At 36.5% G+C, this 23,640-nt stretch overlaps 5 protein-coding genes across 5 annotated transcripts; 4 read left to right on the top strand and 1 right to left on the bottom strand.

Moving 5' to 3' along the window:
• Positions 1 to 1,405: 1,405 nt before the first annotated feature.
• On the top strand, positions 1,406 to 4,482 carry LOC111800509 (probably inactive leucine-rich repeat receptor-like protein kinase IMK2). The gene is made up of 2 exons (XM_023684235.1): positions 1,406 to 3,525; positions 3,685 to 4,482. The coding sequence occupies exons 1-2, from the start codon at positions 1,620 to 1,622 to the stop codon at positions 4,290 to 4,292; spliced, it is 2,514 nt and encodes an 837-aa protein (XP_023540003.1). The 5' UTR covers positions 1,406 to 1,619; the 3' UTR covers positions 4,293 to 4,482.
• Positions 4,483 to 6,997: 2,515 nt separating this feature from the next.
• On the bottom strand, positions 6,998 to 7,965 carry LOC111800685 (abscisic acid receptor PYL4-like). The gene has a single exon (XM_023684492.1). It carries the CDS (start codon positions 7,782 to 7,784, stop codon positions 7,152 to 7,154), a length of 633 nt encoding a protein of 210 aa, XP_023540260.1. The 5' UTR covers positions 7,785 to 7,965; the 3' UTR covers positions 6,998 to 7,151.
• Positions 7,966 to 11,670: 3,705 nt separating this feature from the next.
• Positions 11,671 to 14,635, top strand: LOC111800942 (lectin-domain containing receptor kinase VI.4-like). Its single transcript, XM_023684872.1, has one exon. It carries the CDS (start codon positions 12,487 to 12,489, stop codon positions 14,533 to 14,535), a length of 2,049 nt encoding a protein of 682 aa, XP_023540640.1. The 5' UTR covers positions 11,671 to 12,486; the 3' UTR covers positions 14,536 to 14,635.
• A 1,388-nt stretch (positions 14,636 to 16,023) lies between these two features.
• On the top strand, positions 16,024 to 18,499 carry LOC111799820 (ammonium transporter 2). Its single transcript, XM_023683299.1, has 4 exons — positions 16,024 to 16,823; positions 16,899 to 17,184; positions 17,610 to 17,713; positions 17,910 to 18,499. The coding sequence occupies exons 1-4, from the start codon at positions 16,185 to 16,187 to the stop codon at positions 18,342 to 18,344; spliced, it is 1,464 nt and encodes a 487-aa protein (XP_023539067.1). The 5' UTR covers positions 16,024 to 16,184; the 3' UTR covers positions 18,345 to 18,499.
• A 570-nt stretch (positions 18,500 to 19,069) lies between these two features.
• LOC111801005 (transcription factor bHLH140) lies at positions 19,070 to 22,882 on the top strand. The gene is made up of 6 exons (XM_023684955.1): positions 19,070 to 19,267; positions 19,378 to 19,499; positions 19,773 to 20,710; positions 21,429 to 22,050; positions 22,146 to 22,316; positions 22,404 to 22,882. Exons 1-6 carry the CDS (start codon positions 19,231 to 19,233, stop codon positions 22,740 to 22,742), a joined length of 2,229 nt encoding a protein of 742 aa, XP_023540723.1. The 5' UTR covers positions 19,070 to 19,230; the 3' UTR covers positions 22,743 to 22,882.
• The last annotated feature ends 758 nt before the right edge of the window (positions 22,883 to 23,640 follow it).

Genomic DNA, 23,640 nt, shown 5'->3' with positions numbered 1-23,640 from the left:
ATGGGTTTGGAATTAATTTGAAAATATGTTTATTTTTGGGTGGATACGGGTGAATTTGGACCATGGGTACTAGCTAAAACGACCAAAAAAAAAAAAAATATATAGCGAATAAACTGACAAGAACCGTGTCACCCAGCAAAGAGAAATTGTCCACTAGAGAGAGGTAAGTTCTATTAAGTTCTGCCAAACTTCATACACTTATTTCAAGCACTTTTTAAATTCTCTCACTAACTGGAATATCTGGTATGTGTGACCAACACTACATTAATATGTATGTTTCTCTTGTGATACATACCGCATTCTTCTCCACCAAAAAAACATTACATCGTTGTTGTCACGTAGATGTTAGGTGCATTTTCCTGTCTAGAATTATGTAGTTGAAGAAAAAGATTGTTGAAACAAGAGTTGAGGATTTGTACATGGCCAAATAACCAAATTAAAACCTATCCAATTAGCTTAGTTTGATTTGTAAATGAATGGCCATACAAGAATAACTAGACGTTGGTTGCCTTAACCAATTAACCATTGACCCATGGTTACGATGTAGGGCTAATTGGTGTGCTTAATGGTTCAATTCATTACACAAATTCCAACCATTTGATAATCTAATTTGCAATGATCAGTGGAGTAGAAGTGGTTTTTATTTATTTTGGGAAAGTATCAATTTCTACAAAAGAATTTCAATTTTATGAGGAAAAACAAAATTAAAGTAGAAAGCTTTTACTTTCTTGTCTCCTTTTTTTTCCTCTTTTTTCTTTTTGGAATTTGTAGGTTTTGGTAGATTTTATTACTTATTTAATTTTGTGCCATAAACAGTGAATATTTGAAAATTTTAATTATTATCTATTAATAATAAGATAAAATTGTAGTAATTAAACGTAAGATTAAAATCTATTTAATTTAGCTTCAATTTAATAAATTTTTAAATCCATGCGACCCATAGATATCGTCTCACAATCTACTCTCTTGAGTGTCCAATGTCCTCGTTGGCACACCGCCCAATATCTAGCTCTGAAACCATTTGTAAGAGTCCAAACCCACCATTAGTAAATATTGTCCGCTTTGGCCTATCAAAATTCCAAATACACATACACATGAATTATTTTATCATTATTGTATTATTATTAGTAATATTTAAAAGTAGAAAATTCCAATCCAAAGTGGCACGACGTACGTTCATAATTCCCATTATACATTATCCACCAACTATGCTTGACCCAATCAAATATAGCCGTTGGAGGAGCGACAAAGCGTTACAGAAGCAAAGGGAAAAAAATAAATGTCACGTAGCCCGAATAACTGAAGAAAAAATGTAGCCGTTAACATAAAAGAACGAAGACTCGAGACCCCATTATGTAGGGCTTACGCTAATAAACCCTTTCTCCGCCCTAAATTATAATAAAATTTCAGATTCTCACATGCTATCAGTCCAACTCCAACTCTGTCTCTCAGCTCATATCATTTTGCCGTTATTTTTCATTATCCTTTTTGTTTCTTCTTCGTCTTCTCCTATAAAACATATCTCCCAACTTTCAGAAACCCTAGAATAACCAGAGCAAGAAGAAGAAGAATCCAATCCTTCTTTTATCTTTTTGTTTTCTTCATACCCATTTCAGTTCATGCAGATTCTTGCACCAAAAATAGCTGTTTGGTGCTCTAAATCATCCAATAAGAACAGAAAATGGAAGATCCAACAATGGAGAAATGGTTATTCGTACCTCAATGCTCTGTTTTTGGCTCATCTTTTGGCTTTTTCTCTTCAATCTGTCACCGGCCAGATGTGGGATGGAGTGGCTGTTACACAAGGAGATTTTCAAGCTCTTCAAGCTATAAAGCATGAACTTATTGATGTGAAAGGAGCCTTACATAGCTGGAATGGCAGTAATGGAGCTTGCTCCGGACAGTGGGCAGGAATCAAGTGTGTGAAGGGACAAGTCATTGCCATACAGCTTCCATGGAAGGAACTCGCCGGAAGGATTTCCGATAGGATTGGGCAGCTCCGGGAACTTCGGAAGCTCAGCCTTCATGATAATGCGATCTCCGGCACCATTCCTCGGTCGCTCGGGTACCTTCCGAATCTCAGAGGAATTTATCTTTTCAACAACAGATTTTCAGGGTCTATTCCTCCTACAATTGGTAATCTTCCCCTTCTTCAAACTCTTGATTTGAGCAACAATTTCCTCACTGGAGAAATTCCTTCTAGTCTTGCAAATTCAACCAAATTGATTAGAGTTAATCTGAGCTACAATTCGTTGTCGGGACCCATACCTCGAAGTTTTACGCAGTCGTTTTCTCTTGTAATTCTTGCCCTTCAGCACAATAATGTTTCTGGGATTGTCCCAGATTCTTGGGGTGGGTCTGGAAACAGAACTTGTCCACTTGGGGTTTTAACGCTTGATCATAATGTTATATCTGGAACAATTCCACCTTCTTTGACCAAATTGGAATGGCTTCAAGAGATTTCTTTCAGTGAAAATAACATCTCTGGGGCTATACCAGTCGAAATCGGCAGGCTGAAGAGGCTTCGCCGGTTGGATTTGTCGAAGAACGCCATCAATGGTGGCTTCCCTTCAAGTTTCACCAATCTGTCCTCTCTTGAGTCATTGAATGTTGAAAACAATCGCCTTGAAAGCCAGATTCCTAGAGATATTGATAGATTGCAGAATCTCTCAGTGATTAAGCTTGGGAAGAATCGTTTTAATGGGGAGATTCCTGCAAGTTTAGGGAACATTTCTGCTATTAAACATCTTGATTTCTCAGAAAATAACTTCATGGGACAGATTCCACCATCATTGACTAATTTGTTGAATCTAACATCTTTCAATGTCTCCTACAACAATCTCTCTGGTCCTGTCCCAATTCCCCTGTCTAATAAGTTCAATGCGAGCTCTTTTGTTGGGAACCTTAAACTCTGTGGCTTTAGTTCTTCAACTCCATGTCTACCTGCATCCTCCCCACAGAATATTACAAACCCATCAACCGATGTCCTGAAACCGCATCGCCGCCACAAACTAAGTGTAAAGGACATAATTCTGATAGCGGCCGGAGCGCTGTTGGTGCTTCTACTTGTTCTTTGCTCGATTTTGCTCTGTTGTTTGTTGTCAAAAAGAGCTGCTTCCAAAAAGAATGACAACGTAACAGCCAAACAAGCTGCCGTGAGGAGCATCGAGAAAGGTAGTACTGAAGTCGGGGCGAGTGAAGCTGGCGGAAAACTAGTTCATTTTGATGGGCCATTTGTTTTCACTGCCGATGATCTTCTGTGTGCAACTGCGGAGATTATGGGCAAGAGCACATATGGAACAGCATACAAAGCAACATTAGAAGATGGTAATGAAGTAGCAGTGAAAAGATTAAGGGAAAAGACAACAAAAGGGCAGAAGGAATTCGAAACCGAAGTTGCGGGACTCGGAAAAATTCGACACCCGAATCTACTTGCTCTTACAGCATACTACTTGGGCCCCAAAGGAGAGAAGCTTCTTGTCTTTGAATACATGCCTAGAGGAAGCCTCTCTTCCTTTCTTCATGGTAAGGCTTAGCAGTACAAAGTTACAACCACAAAATCTTTCGATGTCGTAGCTCAAACAAAGGGCGGATACTCAAAGCTACGGAGCATAAAAGAGGTTACTAATCTAGTTAAGCTACACTTGTAACTAATATACTTACTTTTGTTAACTTTTTATGCAGCTCGCGGGCCGGAAACGACAGTCGATTGGGCAACGAGGATGAAGATAGTGATCGGAATTACGCAAGGCTTAAACTATCTCCACACAGAGGAGAATCTAATTCATGGAAACCTCACATCCAGCAACATTTTGTTGGATGATCAAACCAATGCTCGTATAGCGGATTTCGGGCTTCCTAAGCTCATGACTTCAGCTGCAGCCACAAATGTGATTGCCACTGCAGGAACACAGGGCTACAATGCACCAGAACTAACAAAAACCAAGAAACCGACAGCAAAGACAGATGTTTACAGCCTAGGAGTCATAATATTGGAACTCTTGACAGGAAAATCACCTGGAGAAGCCATGGATGGAATGGATTTACCTCAGTGGGTGGCCTCAAAAGTGAAGGAGGAGTGGACAAATGAAGTGTTTGATTTGGAGCTGATGAAAGACACACCCAATATTGGCGATGAACTGCTAAACACTTTGAAACTAGCCCTGCATTGTGTCGATCCCTCGCCAGCAGCTCGGCCCGACGTACCGCAAATTCTCCAGCAACTGGAGGAAATTAAGGCGGCTTCTACTTCTGGTGATGATGGCGCCAAAGATCAACCAGCAAATGAATAGAGCTGTATCAGCAAGATATAGATTACCAACAAACAAGATCAAGCTCAGAAGATATGTATTCTTTTATTTTTTTGGTCAATTAGTACTCGAATTATTCTTTTATTCATATTGATTCTCAATGTAGGTGTATGTATATTGTCGATGTTAAACGAGTATAATGCGAATCTTCAGTATAATTGTGAGTTTCTGTCTTCGATCATCTTTTTCGTTTATAGAAAGCTTAATTCAAAAGCAATTACTCAAGTAAAAACGGCTTACCTAGTTAGGATATTGGGATTAGCCCCTCTCCTTACCCTGTGTTCCGGCGCCGGAAAATGGCGATTTGAAGGGCGAAATAGTTCCGGCGATGTTGTAGTTACTGTTTTCGTGAATCATCACCGGAGTCCGGTCATTCGTCCCTGATTTCTGGCTGCGATTCGCCATAGAATAGAGCTCAACCCAATCATATTCCGCTGCAAAAACCCTAATCGGCATTATCTTTCTCAATCTTCTTCCGGATCAAGAATAATATGAATTTAGACTCCATAAAATTATGAATTAAGGGAAAAAAAAAAAATCAATCATAGTCAATAATTCATGACTATCTTCAAGTAAATCGAGCTGAAATTCACTCGTAGTATATGTTAATTAAAAATAAATACAAGCATAGTTTATTTTAATTTTACAACTATTTTTTAAATTAAAGTTTTAAAAATAAATAAATAGATGGTTTAATTATTGCTTATTATCTTGTTTTGATTAAAAAAATTTATAACTTTTAATTGTATATAAGGAAAATGTCTCAATCCAACATCTTGGGTCGTACATCTCTAGTGACTCTCAAAGAAAAAGACTTGAAAATAAGCAAATAACAAGTGATTTTATCATAAAGTTCCAAAACAGCTGGATTCAATATAATTATATAGTCAAATAAATTTTAGAATCTTCTCGTTTTATCAAATTTTAAAAAGAAATAATAACCAACGTGCTCGTTAGATAAAGCACGAGTGATAAGTCAGCATTTGCATTGAGTCAAAACACGGTAAGCTAGTCTTAAAGTTTATGTTTTATCTAGCCCACTGCTAGCACACCATGACTGACTCTGGTACTATTATTATATATTGCCTATTTTGACCTATTATGTATTCTAACTAAATGTTTCTTTTTTAACGGGAAATTTAGATTTTTAATTTTTGTAATTATTTAAATCAATTTATTGAAATAAGTTATAGAAAAAAAAAAAAAAAAAAAAAAAAAATTGGGCCTGCAGGGCGAAGGAGGCCCAAAAGCGGAAGGAAATGAAAGAGGAGGGGAGGAGGGCAAATGGGGAAAAATGAAAATAGGGTAGGCGTGAAGGCATCGAAAAGCAGACAAGACTGCAGAGTAGATGTAGACATTAAAAGCAGCTCCTCTTCTCTTACTTGCTTCCCACTTGCACTTCCCAACTTCTTCAACTTGGCTCCCAAATCAAAACCCTGTCCCTTTCAATCCCCTCCCCCTCCACAACTTGCCTTTTAAAACACTCCCACATTAACCAACTTGCACCTTTCTTTTCACTCCCACCCTCATTATAAACCCATTTAAGTGGGACATTAAAAAAAATTCATTATCACACGTATAGTTGATCTATGCTCACATTGGTATATATAAATGTTAATGCATTTTTTTTACTCTTTGTGTTACGAATCACAGACCTCCATAATAGTAACTCTTCTCCTCGTCATTCTTAAAATTTATTAGTGGCAAAATAAAAAAGAAAATTATATTTTAAAATAAAATAAAATTTTATTTTTTCCAATTAAACCTCTAATCAAAATAAGGATTTAGTGACGAAAGGCAATTTCTATTTTTGCATCAACTTTTGCCTTTCTAATGTATTCAGCTGCTTCCAAAATAATGGCAGAAACATTATTATTATTATTATTTTTGTATAAATATTTAATGATTTTAAATTTTTTTTTCCCCTTTTCCCACTAGTTTCCAGTTGTCATGGAACGTCTGTGAAGCAATTCTTAATAATAATAATAATAAATATATTATTTAAAATCGGTGAAAATAAAAATAAAATAAAATAAAGGAAAAAGGGTAATCTCAGTCATCAGGTATGAGCGGTGTGAGTTGTTGCATCGGATTTGGAGGCTATTGAGGCTGTCTGTATCTTGAATAACGACGTCGTTCTGACACAGACTTCTGATCGCTAAATGCCGGGCATTTCACGTGCCCAAAAATTTCACATTATTCATAATAATCTTAGTGATGACAATGGGACGGGGTGGGGTCGGAGATACGCTCTTCCTCTCCGTTCACGTGAGAATTTTTCATTCCCGTCCTGATCCCCTTTTCCATTTTAAAGAATTGGAGTCGGGATTCTTCGTTGATAATTTTGTCCGTTCACAAAAAAAAATTTCATTTCCATTTCTATGTTAAAGTTAGTATTATGATCGTCTATTTATGCAATAATTAATTTTAAAAAAATATTTACCATATTTATTATAAATTTAATTATATTGAGAAATGTTAACATACACAAACTTATTAATAATAGTAATAGAAATGTTAAAAATAAAAATAAATAAATAAATAAAGGCCCTGTCTCCACTGCCCTTAACAATTTCACCTCCTCTTTCTAGAACCTTCTAATTGCCCAATATATATATATTTATTCATTTATTTATTTATTGATAAATAATTTAATTGCTGTATATTTATTGAAATGAAACGAAATGTTTAAAATGGAAATAAGAAAATAAAATTTTAAATATTAATTGTCCACAGAAAAAGGATTTTGGTAGCCAATGAGAATTTCTAGACGATTAAGCCAAAAATTGAAGAAACAGAGAACAGAGGAAAATAGAGAAGGTTGTAATTGATGAAGTTAAGTTATGGCGGAGATTGATTATTGCGTTTATGCAAATTCTCGGCGAGTTTAGCCAACGACTGAAGATTGCAACGGAGAATCGTATCGACGAACACTGTTGTTTCTTCTTTGGTATTTCCCGGCGGCGTATCGACGGCGTAGGACTCCACGACGATGGTTTTATTTCCGCCGTCGGCCGGCGAAGGATGGAGTGTTGTGACGGATCTATAGTTGGCGAGGCGGTGGTCGCCGCCTATCATGCTGAAACTGAGGATGTGGTGTTCGTCGTCGAGAATCTCGAGACGTTCTGTACTGCAGCCGGCGGGAAGGCCGGAGATGACGTGGATCTCCCTTAGGGTTCCGACGTTGCCGTCGCCTACAACGACGTGGCAGCTCTTGACGAAGTGTTTGTAAGCCTGAGGGTTGTCGAACCGCCGGACCACTGACCAGACGGTGGAGACGGGGGCGGCGATTTCTCGGACCACGGCGGAGCAGGTCTGGTTGGGCCCCACAGCGTGCGTATGGTAAAGGGCTACGGATTCCTGCACCGGAAACCACTTCTGAGCCTCCTTATGGCAATGGATTGAGACGGAGATTGAATCGGAGCCGTTGATTTGGTCTATTAGAACAGACGATACAGAGGGCTTCGGTAGCATCTCCAGCTAAGAGAGCTTTTCACGATTCGACGGGAAACAAAAATACGTAAAAGAAATTTTAAAAAAATAAATAGAAAGTATCAGTTGCCAGCCGCCAACGGCGGAGAACGGCGGCTGATCGACGTTTGATTTATAAGCTCAGCCTCTCAGCGATCGATCGTTCGGTCTCTCCGATTGGCTCACAGATGAATTATCATGTGTGTGGATACCTATTATATATATAAAGCCTAAAAGTAACCTGATCGGGCTGAATTACCAAAATACCCTCCCCTCTCCTTCTACTTCCGTAGTTGTTTTATTATTTTTTTTTTTATTTTTTTTTTAACAAAACTTGCACAAACCACTTTTAAATTTTCATTTATTAAATAATTATCGTATGTTCAAGTTAATATTTTATTATTTTTTATTAATAAAATAATATATTATTTAATGAGTTATATTTGAATTGATATCAAGTTTTATATATTATTTTACAAAATAAACGTTCAAGATAATTTAAAATATTACGAAAAAACCTACCGACTCGACTTGACCGACCCTTTGTTTTTTTCTTTTGAAAAAATAGCCACATGCTCTCTTTCGTAATATTGAAAACTAAGCTATAAAGAGGTAAGAAAAGAGAGGAAAATTCATAAGCGGGCCAAGGCTCATAAATGCGACGTCGTATTGAATAATATAGCACCCCAAACTATTCAGCAAATGGGCAACTTGGTAGATGGTTGCACATTGGAGAATAAATTCATAAAAGATGAAAGATTGCACGCCCAATTTGAAGGGTAGCAAATTTCTCATGCATTTGGGAGGGCCCCCTATTGGGATCTCAAATTTTGCATTTTAATTTGTGAATTACGCGTAGTCAAGTTGAATATAGTTAATTGGGTCGAGTCTTAAAATTATAGAGATTGGATCCCGAAAATGAGGAAGAGGAGGCTGAAGCCCATTGTGGTTGACTTGTAGCCGACTCATGGGTTAGGATTGATTGACTCATGGGTTGGGTAAGACCCAATTAGGGTGACACACACGAGCCTCATATATGGATTGACCATAGCTCACATAGTTGACTTGTACATGGGTCGCCCTGGTTCATTATGCTTTAAATAAGTTTGCAATCTAAGAGTTATGCTTAAGTGGAAGAGCGGTTCAAGTTCTCAGCTATCAATTTCATGAAGGATCAAGTTAAGTAAGACTCTTAAAAGTCAATTAAAAATCGAAGTAAGATCATCGTTACAAAATATTTAGATAATGATTGAATAGTTTAAAACCATTGAATAGTTCGAGTTTCGGTTATAAAAGGGTGATACTGTAGATCCAAAAAATGTGTTATTTTCTGCGGTCATGAAAAAAAAAATATAATAATAAGGACAAAGGACACGTGACAATATAATTCACGAAGAAAAGTAATAAAAACATCCCTTTTTCGTTTTTTTAATGACGAAAATGATGAAATTAAATTTAAATTCATTATGAAATTAATTTCCAGCCTTCAATTTGCAACATTTTGGCGAGAATAATAAAAAGAAAAATTGCGACAGCACACCAAAAAACGACACCATTAACTGGCTCACAATTTCCATTATTTTTTTAATTTTTAATTTAATTTTAATATGAACCACATTTTGTTGGGCCCAGCGGCAGGCAAATCGGCCTCATGCCCATGGGCTATGTGTTATGGGCCTAAAACCTCTGGAGTCTAGTGCCTATGTCGGCCTCATCATATTTTTCAACAATTTTAAAGATGATTAATTAATGAAATAATTATGTAATTCAACCATGGTTATTTTTTTTTATTAATGACTAATTAATCTTCCTTATCATTAAATTAATAAAATTTATTACCACATTTTACTCTTTGATTAGGAGAATCATTTTTTAAACTATTTTATCTGTGTTAATTTGCTAATTTTAAACATGTTAATTAATTAATTAATTCTTCTATATTATTGGTATCATTTAAATTATTTTCAATTTGAAAGCATTTGTTTATTTAATTAATTAATTAATTCTCCAATTATCTGTCACTATTATTTTCCGCTCTCTCAAATTTAAGAGAAATTGGGCTGCTTGAATTACGGATCAAATGAATAGAACACTGAATTGGGCCTACTGATAAGTGGGCTTAATCGGGCCCACGTAAAACCAAATGGGCTAAGACAACATTGAAAGTTCTAACCAAGCAGCAGCTTCCACGTTTTACGTTGTATCCCGCACCCAAAATTTGTCTGTTTTTTATCTGGACCGTTGGATTTCAAAGGTTGAAAGGGCAGTTGGATATTTAAGCGACACGTGGCAACCTAGTTGAAACATAACGCACAGCCTGGAATTTGTCTTTTTATAATTTATTAATTTTAAGAAAGAATTTATATTTATTTAATGTGATATCATAGTCTATAAAACAATATCCAATTAGCTTCGAGCAATAGATAAATGACTTTGGAAACGTATTAACAGTCTTATTAAATTACTTATACTAGGGTACTAGTTCTCAAAGTCTTTTTTTTTTCTTTCTAATATATATATAATTTGGAAAATAAATTCAGAATTAGTAAAATTTAATAGAAAAAATTGATTCATACCCGGACTAAAAATAATGACTTTGAGAACGAGTCGCATCATAATCACCACGATATCATTATTTCTTTAGAAAGCTTCCAACCTTATACTTTTATTTATATATATATTGACCTTAAAAATGAGGTCGAAGTATTTTAAGAGAGAAAAAAAAAAACTCTATGAAAATTCAAAGTTGCAGATGGTTCGAGTTTTTTTCGAGAACTAAGATTTAACCATTAATTTTGAGATCGGTATTTCACAACTCATCTATTAAATTATGTTTTGATTAATGGTTTTTTTCTCTCTAATTTTCATTTTTTTAATGTATATATATTTAAAATTTTTAAAGTTAAATTGATGGGAAGAATTTGTAGAAATATCCCCCACCTAAATTTAATTTCTGTCACATGATTCCTTAATTTCGTACTAAAAGATCCAAATTTTCTTGGGCCCACGACGTTGGGAAGAAATAAAGAGCCATTTTTGTCTTCCCTTGTGATCTACCCTATTTATTTTTAAGATATTTTTTCAATATTTACTCTTTATGTTCTTTAATTGTTTTTTTTTTCCTTCTTATAACTAAAATTTTAATATCTATTAGACACTTTTATTTTCAAGATATTCATAATTCAATGCATGATAAAACTTACTTATAATATGATAAACATGTGGTAAATTTTTTTTTTACTAATTATTAAAAGTTACAAATAAAATAAAATATCATAATGGATAACAAATAAAGTCTAATTATATATTTTAATCAAAGTGAGACACAATTATTAAATTATTTGAAAACAATACATGTAACAACTAAAATGAATAAGCCAAAATTCTTGCTGGGTATAATTACACAATCTATCATTTTGTGTCGATATTAATAGCAAGAACTCCTTTCTATCTTAGAAAACAAGAACAAAAAATACTAACACATATAGCCTTCACTAATAAACCAAAAGTTCAAATTATCTCATCTGTTATGTTACCTGTTAGAACTATATCCGAGCTGAGCACAACATCCTTATGCACTCATTCCACGTGTTAAGTGTCGGTGGTGTATTTGGTGGCTCCCTATTGAGTGCTACGCAAAAATAATAATAAATAAAAACTTTCCATTCCAGGCACAATTAAAAATTTAAAAAGACAAAAGGTACTAAGTCTACCGCTAGCAGATATTGTTCTCTTTAGGCTTTCCAGCCCGTCAACGTTTTTAAAACGCATCTACTAGTAAAAGGTCTTCTCACCCTTCTAAAGAGTGTTTTGTTCTCCTTTCCAATCAATGTGGGATATCACAATTCATTCCCTTTCGAGGTCCAGTGTCCTCGCTGACACTCATTCCGTTCTTCAATCGATGTGGGACTCCGCAAATCCACCTCCCTTCCGGGTCCAGCCTCCTCGCTGGCACACTGCCTGATATCTTACTATGATATCATGTACTAATTAGGTTTTCATTGCCATTTGAGATCCTACATCGGTTGAAGAAAGAAACAAAGCACTAGAAAAGACGGTTTTAAAAACTTGAGGGGAAGCTTGAAAGGAACAGTCCAAAAAGGACAATATCTACTAGCGGTAGGCTACCTAAGATTTCATAAACTATAGTTGAACTAAAAGAAAATCATCCAAAATCAGGGCTTCAAAGGTAATGTAAATAATTCCAGTCTTCATAGTCAATTAACCATTAACTATGAAGAGAAAGTAGGTGAGGAGCAGCAAATAACGAAGTTCTGAAAAGTAACGGTCTGAATCTTCTAAAGAGAATTTAGGAGAGATTCATTACTACGCAACTTAACTGGGTTTATCTGTAGCGGCCCCTTCATGGCTTGAACGAGTCTTATCCATTGCCTTTCTGTCAACTTAGTTGGAAAATTAAACAGAATGAGTGGCCTTGGCATCAGCTTTGTCAATCTCCACATGAAAGAGTTATTTCTTTCCATCTTCAACCTTTGAATTGTCAAACTTTCCCCATCAAACCATTTAATCTCTCGTTCCTAAACCACAATGACTTTGCTTTACTCCAAAGCTTCAAGTCACTGACTCTCCCAAACTTTGAGACCTTCCCCTACCATTCATTATTCCCAAGTCAATCTCATAGGCAATCTGAGTTTTTCCACAAAATTGACCAATTCCAGATCTTCTGTTTGTTTAAAGCTGACCCATGTTTTCTTCTTTGGAGCACTTTGTTTTCTTACATAGTCACATGGCTATAGCCTTTGCAGCTCCTTTGGCTCTTCTTTCTGTGCTCCTTTCTTTGGCTGCTCCTTCTGTGGAGTTTTCATTTACCTACCATGGATTTAACGACTCGAAACTTGCTCTTGATGGAGCGATTGTTCTGAATCCATCTGGTGCGTTGAGGCTCACCAATCGATCACATAACGTTATAGGGCATGCATTCTATCCGACTCCATTCCAGATGTTTGATAAAAATTCTGACCCATCTGCAAATGTTTCATCCTTCAACACAACTGTTGTTTTTGCAATCAATCCATCGAGCCCCGGACAAGGTGGCTACGGTCTGGCCTTCGTCTTAGCTCCATCAACCAATTTTGAAGGTGCAGATAGTAAACACTTCCTTGGATTGTTCAACTCTACTAACCATGGTAACACTTCAAACCATATATTTGCTGTTGAATTTGACACTGTAAATGGGCATGAGGAAGGCAAGAACACCAAAGGCAATCATGTTGGGATCGATATCAATAGCGTTTCATCAGTTGCATCCAAACCTGCTTCTTATTCCGACTATGGCGATGCTAATGAAAAGGAACTGCAAATGGATTCTGGAGATCCTATCATTGCTTGGATTGAGTATGATGGCAAATTTGTGAACGTCACCGTAGCTCCCTTCACAAAACAGCAAAAGAAACCAACAGATCAACTCCTTTTCCATCGGATTGACCTGAAAGATGTTCTAAAGGAACAAATGTTTGTTGGCTTCTCGGCTTCGACAGGAGACCAAACAAGCTCTCATTACATTTTGGGATGGAGTTTTGCAGTGAATGGACCAGCGCCGTCGTTGAATTACTCTCTCCTTCCCAACCCTCCAAAAGAGCAAGATCTTGTTCCTCCGCCATCCAATTCCCACTTCAAGGTACTCATAGCAGTTTTTTCTGTGGTGGCCATTCTAGGAATCTTTTTCTTAGCTTTCTGGTTTAGAAGAATGTGGCAAACTGAGAGGCTTGAGGATTGGGAACGAGACTGTCCTCATAGATTCAACTACAGAGATCTTTACACAGCAACAAAAGGATTCAAAAGCAGCGAGCTAATTGGAATTGGGGGGTTTGGCTCAGTATACAAAGGTCAGTTACGTTCAACTGGAATTGAGATTGCTGTGAAGAGAGTTAGAGGAAACTCGCGCCAAGGAATGAAAGAATTCGCAGCAGAAATCGAAAGCTTAGGACGACTAAGACACAAAAACTTGGTGAATCTCCAAGGATGGTGCAAGAAAAAGAACGATCTACTCGTAGTTTACGATTATATACCAAATGGAAGCCTCTATTCACTTCTATATCATCCAAAAAACAACAACAGATTGAATTGGAAACAGAGATTCAACATTCTCAAAGGAATTGCAGCAGGATTATTGTACCTTCACGAAGAGTGGGAGCAGGTAGTGATCCACCGAGATGTGAAGCCAAGCAATGTTCTAATAGACGCCGACATGAATGCTCGATTGAGCGATTTCGGTCTCGCCAGGCAATACGACCACGCCGAAGAATCGCACACGACCGGCGTCGTCGGTACGATTGGCTACATAGCGCCGGAGTTGGTACGCACCGGGAGGGCTTCGAAAAACACCGATGTGTTTGGCTATGGAGTTTTGCTTCTGGAAGTGGCATGTGGAAGAAAGCCTCTGGAATCGGATCAGTTCATACTGGTGGAATGGGTGATGGAATGCTATGAAACGGGACAGATCCTGTATGCGGCTGATCCGAAGTTGAATTTGGTTTATGAGGTTGAAGAAATGGAGATGGTACTGCAGTTAGGGCTTCTTTGTACTCACCAGAGACCAGAAGCTCGGCCAACCATGAGACAGGTCACGAGGTTCCTTCACGGCGACGATCCAGTTCCGGCGGTCGACGATTGGGCTTGTTCCCAAACTTACTCCAAATGTAACTCGAGAATTACTGAAGAGATTTCGGCAAGGTCTTACCGTTCCTTGTCCATTGGCGCCATTTCTTCTAGCTCCATAGACGCGGGCAGGTAGTTACCATTTTACCCTTCTTTTATCCTGTTTTTAAATATTGTATAAATATTTGTTTTAATTTTTTTAAATTACTCCGTAAATATTATTTCCATCTTGAATATTTATGGGCATAATTGAAATTTTGAATAATTAATTAATTAAAGCAAATAAACTCATAGTCGAAAGCAATACACAAAATACTCTCTCAATTTTAAATCATAAATTTAAAATTTTGATTTATATATTTTAATTAAAAATTAAAGATTGAAATTTATAATGGCAATAAATTCTATAGATGGGATTGATTGGGCCATTTTATTTAATAATTCTCCATAAATGTTTAAAATTTAATTTAAACATAAACTTATTTTAATTAAAATCCATTGATTTTATTTTAAACCCATCGTCACATTTTCATTAAATATTTGATAAATTGACGAGTCGTGATATAAGAATAATAATTGTATTTTACTTATTTTAATTTTAATTTGTAAACATACCAATCAAATTGAATCATTCTTATTAAATATTTTTAATTTTTTAAAAGAAAGATTATATTTTTCTAATTATAATTGACGGGCTTAAATTTTAAAAATATTTCCATCGAAGAAATGGGATGAGGATGGAGACAAGATACTTTTTCATTTATGTTTCTCGGATAAAGATTTTCAACTTAGTCTTTATTTGATTCGAAGGGATCCTGTTGAGTTCTTACACTTTCATGTCTACAACTCAACTCAATTCATCCGATTAGATGAACCTAATCCAAAATATGAACCATAAAAGAAAATACGGACTAAACCGATCACAGGAATACTCTATTATCCAAAGGAATCCTTCCAGTAGTCTGGGCCATTTGTTGATAACTTTTGAATTAGAGGCTTAATTACTAATTAAAAATATTTATTTAAATAATTATTTTTTAAAGATAAATCGTAGATAAAGTTAGTGAACCTCATCGACAAAAATAATATCTTAGTGTGAACAGAAAACGAGGTGGGGCAAAGAATTTATTCTCATCTCTATCCTTGTCTCTGTTCACATTTAGAGTTTTACCTTCTTTTTGTTTCATATTAACGAAGATTTTTTATTGAACAAGGTCTTCGTAGAGTCTAGCCTTCTAGAAAAAAAAATGAACCATCGGTAGGTATCTAAAATCCAATTCCTCAAATTTAAATTTAAAAATAGTTTTTTTGATTTAATCTAATTTAGATTTTAATTTTGTACTTTCAATAAAAATAAAAATTAATTTAATTTTTAGTTTATTTTAAATTTGTTTAACAAAAATTAGTGTAATTAGCTTTTTTATTTATAAATTTAGAAAATATGTTATTTTTTATATTTTAAATTATTATCAATTTAAACCAACTTTAATAAATATATTAAAAATTAGTTGATAAATTTTAAATAACTAAAAAAAAAAGTTCCTAAGGATGTGGAAAGTTGAAATATTTTTTTTCATTTATTTATTATTTTTATTTTTAAATTTCAAAGAAAGCAAACGGAACACGAAATGAGGAAGAGAGAGGAGCCGTATGGTCAAACTAAATGAAAGCAACTCACCGTTTTTCACAGTCAACCTTCTTTAAGCGACTCCGCTGAAAAACATTCAACTCCTCCGTCCCTCAACCCAATTCCTTCAAGATCGGTCAAACAAATTCTCTTTATTGATGAACAACACCGCCCCGCCGGTAGACATGGCCACCGGAACTCCGCCGTGGCTGAACACCGGCGACAACTCTTGGCAGATCACAGCCTCCACTTTGGTCGGACTTCAGAGCATGCCCGGCCTTGTAATTCTCTACGCAAGCATCGTTAAAAAGAAATGGGCCGTGAATTCTGCGTTTATGGCGCTTTACGCCTTCGCCGCCGTTCTAATCTGTTGGGTTCTGGTCGGCTACCGAATGGCCTTCGGCGATCAGCTGATTCCTCTGTGGGGTAAAGGGATTCCAGCTCTGGAGCAAAGTTACCTAATTGACCGAGCCAATATCCCTGAAAGTGGCCATGTAAGCCACGACGGAAGGGTAACGCCGAGAATTGAGCCGAATATTCCGATGGCTTCTCTGGTGTATTTCCAGTTCACCTTTGCTGCGATTACTGTGATTTTACTTGCAGGCTCTGTTCTTGCGAGAATGAACATCAAAGCCTGGATGGCGTTTGTTCCTCTTTGGGTAATTTTCTCCTACACCGTCGGCGCCTACACGATCTGGGGCGGAGGGTTCCTCTTCCAATGGGGCGTGATTGATTACTCCGGCGGCTTTGTTATTCATCTTTCTTCTGGAATTTCTGGCTTAACCGCCGCTTATTGGGTAAAATTACGCGAACTGAACCGATTTTGGTTCTTTTTGAATTGGGGGTTTTTAATTTTTGTTGATTTTGGTTAGGTTGGGCCGAGGATTAAAAGCGACAGAGAGAGGTTTCCGCCGAATAATGTGTTGCTGATGTTGGCCGGAGCTGGGATGTTGTGGATGGGGTGGTCGGGATTTAACGGCGGCGCACCGCACTCAGCGAACGTGGTGGCGTCGATTGCGGTGCTGAATACGAACGTGAGTGCAGCGACGAGCCTGCTGGTGTGGACCATCTTGGATGTGTTCTACTTCGGGAAGCCATCGGTGATTGGAGCCATTCAGGGTATGATGACTGGCTTGGCTTGCGTTACCCCCGGCGCAGGTAAATTTTATTTTACTACTTAAATTACCAAATTCGTTAAAATTAATTTCTACCATTTTAAATTCCGGTAAATATACTTCACTAGTATGGGCTATTGAAATTTATAATTTGACTATCAAATAATAATGTTAAATATTAATTATTTCACTAGAAAAATAAAATAAAATTTCATTGAGTTTGTTTTTATAGATGAAATTAAATTTTATTTAGTATGTTAAAAGACGAGTATAATTAAATTAATTCAAATTTTCGTCCAATTATAAATTTTGTAGATTCTTAAATTTTTTAATTTTATATGTTAAAGTTCTGACACGATTAATAATTTTTATATTTCGATGTAATTAAAATTTTGATATTTGTATGATATTAATATTATTTTTTTAAAATTAGGTTATTAATATTTATAGCAAATAATTTTAAAACAGGAGTTGTGCAGACGTGGGCAGCTATTATAATGGGAGTTATGGGAGGGAGTATTCCATGGGTATCTATGATGATTCTCCATAAAAAGTTGAGTTTCTTGCAAAAGGTTAGTTTTTTTATCTTTTAAACTTATTTTCCATATAAATTTATTGTTAATTATTTTAAATTTTAAATTTTGTATTGGATATAATTAAAAAATAATAATTGATTTATTAAATATTTAAAGAAAAATAAATTAAGTTAATATGAATAATAAATAAAGATAATTTTAATTTTAATTTTGTCAATGATTTGTATTTCAGGCTGACGACACGCTTGGCGTATTTCACACGCACGCGGTAGCGGGAATGATGGGCGGGCTTCTAACGGGCCTTTTAGCAGAGCCCACTCTATGCGAACTATACCTACCGATCCCCGACAGCCGGGGTGCCTTTTACGGCAAAAACGGCGGCGTTCAGTTTCTGAAGCAGCTGGCCGGAGCCATGTTCATAATCGGATGGAACATCGTCTCCACCACCATTATTCTCCTCTTCATTCGGCTGTTTATGCCGTTGCGGATGCCGGACGAGGAACTCATGATCGGAGACGACGCCGTCCACGGCGAGGAAGCTTATGCCCTGTGGGGCGACGGCGAGAAATTCGATCCCAGAAGGCACGGGAATGCGGCGGCGAATGTGGAAGAAGGAACTTCCCCGCCTTATATCAATGGTGCCAGAGGAGTAACCATCACTTTGTAAAGTAGTCTTGGAATTTCTTGAATGTTTGAAATTTAGGAGCTTGAGAACACAATATGACCCTTTTTCTTCAATTTCTGCACAAGTTTCTTGGACTTGTATGTGAGATTCTTATTAATATTATTATTATTCTTTCAAAAAAAAATATTAGCGAGCGATGAACTAGTCTAAACGAGCTCGTTTAATACTCTTTTTAGATATGTGCTGCACTTCAGATTTTAAGTTTTCACACGTTGATTAACGTTTCTCAAATACATTTATGAAAGTTCGAACTTTTAATTCGATTGGGACATCTCATATCGGTTGGATAGCGGAATAGAGCATTTCAGTGTGTAAAAATCTCTCCCGATTGAACACATTTTAAAATTGTGAGGCTGACGACTATTTGTAACGGGCCAAAGTGGACAATATGTGTTAGTGGCGGGCTTGAGTTATTACAAATGATATCATTGAGCGATGTGCTAACAAGGACACTGGCCCCGATGAGGGTGGATTATGAGATCTCACATTAGTTGGAGAGAAAAACGCTATTTATTTTATTAGGTTGTAGAAATGTTTCTCTAGACATAACTTTGAAGATGACGGCTATACGTAATGAGTTAAAGATGACAAAATTTGATTTTTTACCTTAGTAGATGATATATATTTTATATATAAGTTTTATGGATAATCGTGAAAAATGAAAATTAGAAAGAAAAATCTTATAGCTTAGCATAACGATTTTATACGTCACAAGGATATGCTAAATGCGTAACCAAACAACCCGATTGCAGCGAATTTGGGGGGAGAGCTGACCGTGGAGTACTTTACAAGCTTCACTCATCGGAGGAAAAACGTCGGCGATGGCGATTGATAGGGTTTGAAGGAAGACGTGAAATCCAATTTAGAAATGGACATGGATATCGACGAAAATTCGACAGCCAAAGGTGTAAGATTATTTGTATTCTGTATTTTCTGTGGATTTTCAGATCCGTCGTAAACGATGGAGATTCTTTCTTTTGCGATTTTCGTAACGATGAGTGTCTGTATTTTAAAGGAAATGAACGGCGAACGAAGCTCATAATGGTGATATTAGTGGGCGCACCTGGAAGCGGAAAGTCCACCTTCTGCGAACTCGTAATGGCCTCCTCTTCTCGCCCTTGGGTTCGAATCTGCCAGGTTTCTCTCTAATAGTGCACGCTATCTGTTTGATGAAATGCTTGAGACCGACCTTATTTTATTAGTGAAACTATAGCTCGTTTTGTGCCAATTCCTGCCACTGTTTACACTCTGGTTCCATGTCTTTCTAAGTGCTTGCTTAATATCATTAGGGGAAAAAAAACTTTCGTTCTACAATTGGTTCCTCACTAAACACTTAAATTTCATTTTACTTCAAGTGTTTTTGACAAATTCGTCACTTCTGAAATGACACAAAGAACTTGTTTATCTCAGGATACCATTGGAAATGGCAAGTCCGGAACGAAAGCACAGTGTTTGAAGAGTGCAGCCAGTGCATTGAATGATGGAAAGAGTGTATTTGTGGACAGGTGCAATCTTGAAATAGAGCAGCGTTCTGAGTTTGTGAAACTAGGTAGCTCTCTAGTGGATGTACATGCTGTTGTATTGGATCTTCCTGCACAGCTCTGTATCTCCCGTTCGGTTAAGCGGACCGGTCATGAAGGGAACCTATCAGGTGGAAAAGCTGCTGCTGTTGTGAATAAAATGCTGCAAAAGAAAGAATTGCCGAACCTGAATGAAGGGTTCAAGCGTATAACGTTTTGTCACAGTGAAACGGAAGTTCAATCCGCTATAGATACGTATAAATCACTTGGTTTACATGATGCACTTCCAGATGGATGTTTTGGACAGAAGAATGCAGACAAGAAAGTGCAATTAGGCATAATGAGGTTCTTAAAGAAAGCAGAAAATCCTGCTAAAACATGTTCTAATGCCAATACCAATAAGGATTTTCCAAGTTCTCAAACTACCCAGGAAAAGAAAGAGTCTTCCTGCACGATGTTGAGCAATGTCAATAAAGAGTCGGAGAAAGGCGAAAAACCAGGCGTTAGATCCTTAGAAAACAATATTTCTGAAAGTGATTCCCCAACACTTGCATTTCCTTCTATTTCAACGTCGGATTTCAAGTTCAGCCATGAAAAGGCTGCTGAAATTATTGTTGAGATGGTGGAGGAATTCATGGATAAGCTTGGGAATGCCAGACTTGTTATGGTAGACTTGAGTCATGGATCAAAGATTTTGTCTCTAGTTAAAGCTAAAGCGGCCAAGAAAAATATTTGTTCCACCAAGTTTTTTACATTTGTAGGTGATATAACTAAACTCAAGTCAGATGGTGGATTGCACTGCAATGTAATAGCCAATGCTGCAAACTGGTATGCTTGTGACATATTTATGTTTGTTATTTCTATGTATGAATGCATTCATAGTATATATTTCATCCGTCCATGCCCGTGCCATTGTATTATAATTGTTCATTCTCAAGCCTATGAGATATTGTTAAATAATTTAGGAGAAAGTTATGATACTCTCATATCTATCATCTCTGCATTTAATTGGAGAATTCCTTGATCCGGTGAGAATTTCATGTATGGAGACCTGGACTCGAATCCCAGCAGCCACATAATCTAGCGATAGACTTAGGCTGTTACAAGTGGTATTAGAGTCAGACACTGGATGGTGTGCCAACGAGGACGCTGGCCCCAAGGGGATGGACGGTGAGATCCCACATCAGTTGGAAAAGGAAACGAAACACTCCTTATAAGGTTGTGGAAACCTCTCCCCTAGTAGACGCGTTTTAAAACCTTGAGGGAAAGCCCAAAGAGGACAATGTTTACTAGCTATGGGCTTGGGCTGTTACATCAGATACTTTCTTCAGTTGCCCTTGGATTTTGAACTATATCTAAAGCCTTAACCTCGATGTTCTTATGTTTATGCTTAATGTTTTGATCTTGTATTTTACCCTCCCCGTGATACTCTCATATGTTAATGCTTATGTCATTCTTCTTTGAACTCGAGGAAAATCGACAGTATTAAGCGATATGTTTTTTAGGATCATTATAAGGAAGATCCTTAATAATGATATCCATGCAGGCGATTGAAACCAGGAGGGGGTGGTGTCAATGCAGCAATTTTTAGTGCTGCAGGTCCCAGTCTGGAAGAGGCAACAAAACAACAAGCCAAGTCCCTTCGACCTGGCAATGTTGTGGCCGTTCAATTGCCTTCAACTTCTCCTTTGTTTAATAGGGAAGGGGTAACCCATGTCATACATGTTCTTGGACCAAACATGAATCCTCAAAGACCAAATTATCTCAACAATGATTATGATGAAGGTTGCAAGCTTCTTCGTGATGCTTATTCTTCTCTATTTCAAGCCTTTATTTCAATAGTAAAAGATGAGTTTAAGTCGGCGAAGGGAATTGACGAACGCCTCGGCTCAGCACCTTCAGAATCACGAAAACACTCCGAGGACACCCATCACAAGTTTAAGAGAGCGGAGTTGCAAATTCCTGAAAGAAGCAAAAAGTGGAAAGGAACTCAGGAATCAGCTGAAGCATTAAACCAAAACAACAATAAGATTTCCCATAAGATGAGTAAGCACTGGGGCTCATGGGCACAAGCACTTTACAACACTGCAATGTATCCCGAGAGACATGCTAATACTGTACTGGAGACATCAGATGATGTTGTAGTACTGAATGATATTTATCCAAAAGTAATCTTTCATTCTTCGTTCTATTGCTCGAGCGTTGAGTTGGAGTTATTGCCGTCTCTATAAATAAGAAACTCAACTTTGAACTTATTTTGCAGGCACGCAAACATCTTCTGATAGTGGCTCGATATGAAGGCCTCGATCAACTAGCTGATGTACATAAAGAACACCTTCCACTGTTGAAGACGATGCACGCCGTGGGTATGAAGTGGATTGATAAGTTCATTCATGACGATGCATCATTGGTTTTTCGCCTCGGATACCACTCGGTAGGTCACTAGTACATTTGGAGGGGCTAATATATACACGAAATTCTGATGAACAAACTTTTCTGTGTTCTGTTTACTTTCTTGCAGGCTCCATCCATGAGGCAACTGCACCTACATGTCATAAGCCAAGATTTTGACTCCAGTCATCTGAAGAACAAGAAGCATTGGAATTCTTTCAACACTGATTTCTTCCGAGACTCGGTCGACGTCATAGACGAAGTCAGTAGCCATGGAAAGGCAATCATCAAGGACGACGAGAGCTTGATGTCTATGGAGTTTCGTTGCAACAGATGCAGAAGTGCCCATCCCAACTTACCCAAGCTGAAAACACATATTTCCAAATGCCAATCGCCTTTCCCTTCCACGCTACTCGAGGGCGGTCGTTTAGTGAATGCTTCAGGTAATTCTCGTAACTCTCTTTCGTAGTTTTCATTTCATAATGTCCTCCATACAAAATTTTCTGGTTGTATATGTTTTGAGCTCAATATCTTTGGGGGGTTTATGTAGTTTTGATGGCCTCAGGAAGCCTTAGTTAATAGTGTTCTTAATCACCTTTTAGCTCTCAACCAGTTTAGTTTTTCGGAGAATTCTGATAGATCTTAATCTTTTGGTAAATGATTTGGTCTTTCAACTTGAAAATATTTTTAATAACCTCTCGGATTTCGAATTTTATATCAAATAATTCATATAACATTTTTTTAAAATTCACGAGATTATTTTGTTCTATTAAATATAAATTTTAATTTTATGTCTATTATATTCATTAATCTTAATAAATGATAAATATGTTAAATGAAACTATCGAACACCATCATTAATTTAATTTAATTTGTTCATAAATATTATTTTATTAAATATTTAGAAGTATTAATAGTGAAAACTAAATTCAAGGGTAAAAACGTAAAATTTTAAATCTTAATTACTAAATCAAAATGAAATTAAAAAACCAAAGATGGGAATAAATTAAAATCAACCTTGAAAGTCGTAAATATAAAGTAAAAACTATACTACACAAGATCCAAAAGGTTATTTTTCCAATATATTCTACAACCCATTAAAAAACAAATTTAAATATAATTACAAAATATAAAAAAAAAAAAAGCAAACAAAATGTTTTCTAATTAAAGTGAAGATAGTGAAAGGGAACAAAATAATTTAATTGGTGGCGTTGACATAAAAGGAATGTAATTTTCAAAAGTCAGTATGATGCAAAAGTGAAACCCTCTAAAGAATAAATTCTCTTTTCATGATTCTATTTAATTCACCAAAATAGAAATAATTTATTAAATATTGGCCTTTTCCTTATTAAAGCAATTAATATCTT

The sequence above is a fragment of the Cucurbita pepo genome, chromosome LG08, assembly GCF_002806865.2.
Source record: "Cucurbita pepo subsp. pepo cultivar mu-cu-16 chromosome LG08, ASM280686v2, whole genome shotgun sequence".
In the NCBI taxonomy this organism is placed as follows: domain Eukaryota; kingdom Viridiplantae; phylum Streptophyta; class Magnoliopsida; order Cucurbitales; family Cucurbitaceae; genus Cucurbita; species Cucurbita pepo.
Note: the sequence above shows the minus strand (reverse complement) of the source record. Positions and strands in the feature narration are given on the sequence as shown.

What these genes read in the sequence shown, in the direction of transcription:
- LOC111801005 (XM_023684955.1), top strand. Translation starts at nt 19,231, where the DNA reads ATGGACATGGATATCGACGAAAATTCGACAGCCAAAG. An exon ending in CGAAAATTCGACAGCCAAAG is followed by an intron (nt 19,268 to 19,377) that starts GTGTAAGATTAT and finishes TGTATTTTAAAG; the next exon opens with GAAATGAACGGCGAACGAAG. An exon ending in ATAGCCAATGCTGCAAACTG is followed by an intron (nt 20,711 to 21,428) that starts GTATGCTTGTGA and finishes ATATCCATGCAG; the next exon opens with GCGATTGAAACCAGGAGGGG.
- LOC111799820 (XM_023683299.1), top strand. Translation starts at nt 16,185, where the DNA reads ATGAACAACACCGCCCCGCCGGTAGACATGGCCACCGGAACTCCGCCG. An exon ending in GCTTAACCGCCGCTTATTGG is followed by an intron (nt 16,824 to 16,898) that starts GTAAAATTACGC and finishes GATTTTGGTTAG; the next exon opens with GTTGGGCCGAGGATTAAAAG. An exon ending in AGTTGAGTTTCTTGCAAAAG is followed by an intron (nt 17,714 to 17,909) that starts GTTAGTTTTTTT and finishes TTTGTATTTCAG; the next exon opens with GCTGACGACACGCTTGGCGT.
- LOC111800509 (XM_023684235.1), top strand. Translation starts at nt 1,620, where the DNA reads ATGCAGATTCTTGCACCAAAAATAGCTGTTTGGTGCTCTAAATCATCC. An exon ending in CCTCTCTTCCTTTCTTCATG is followed by an intron (nt 3,526 to 3,684) that starts GTAAGGCTTAGC and finishes CTTTTTATGCAG; the next exon opens with CTCGCGGGCCGGAAACGACA.
- LOC111800942 (XM_023684872.1), top strand. Translation starts at nt 12,487, where the DNA reads ATGTTTTCTTCTTTGGAGCACTTTGTTTTCTTACATAGTCACATGGCT.
- LOC111800685 (XM_023684492.1), bottom strand. Translation starts at nt 7,784, where the DNA reads ATGCTACCGAAGCCCTCTGTATCGTCTGTTCTAATAGACCAAATCAAC.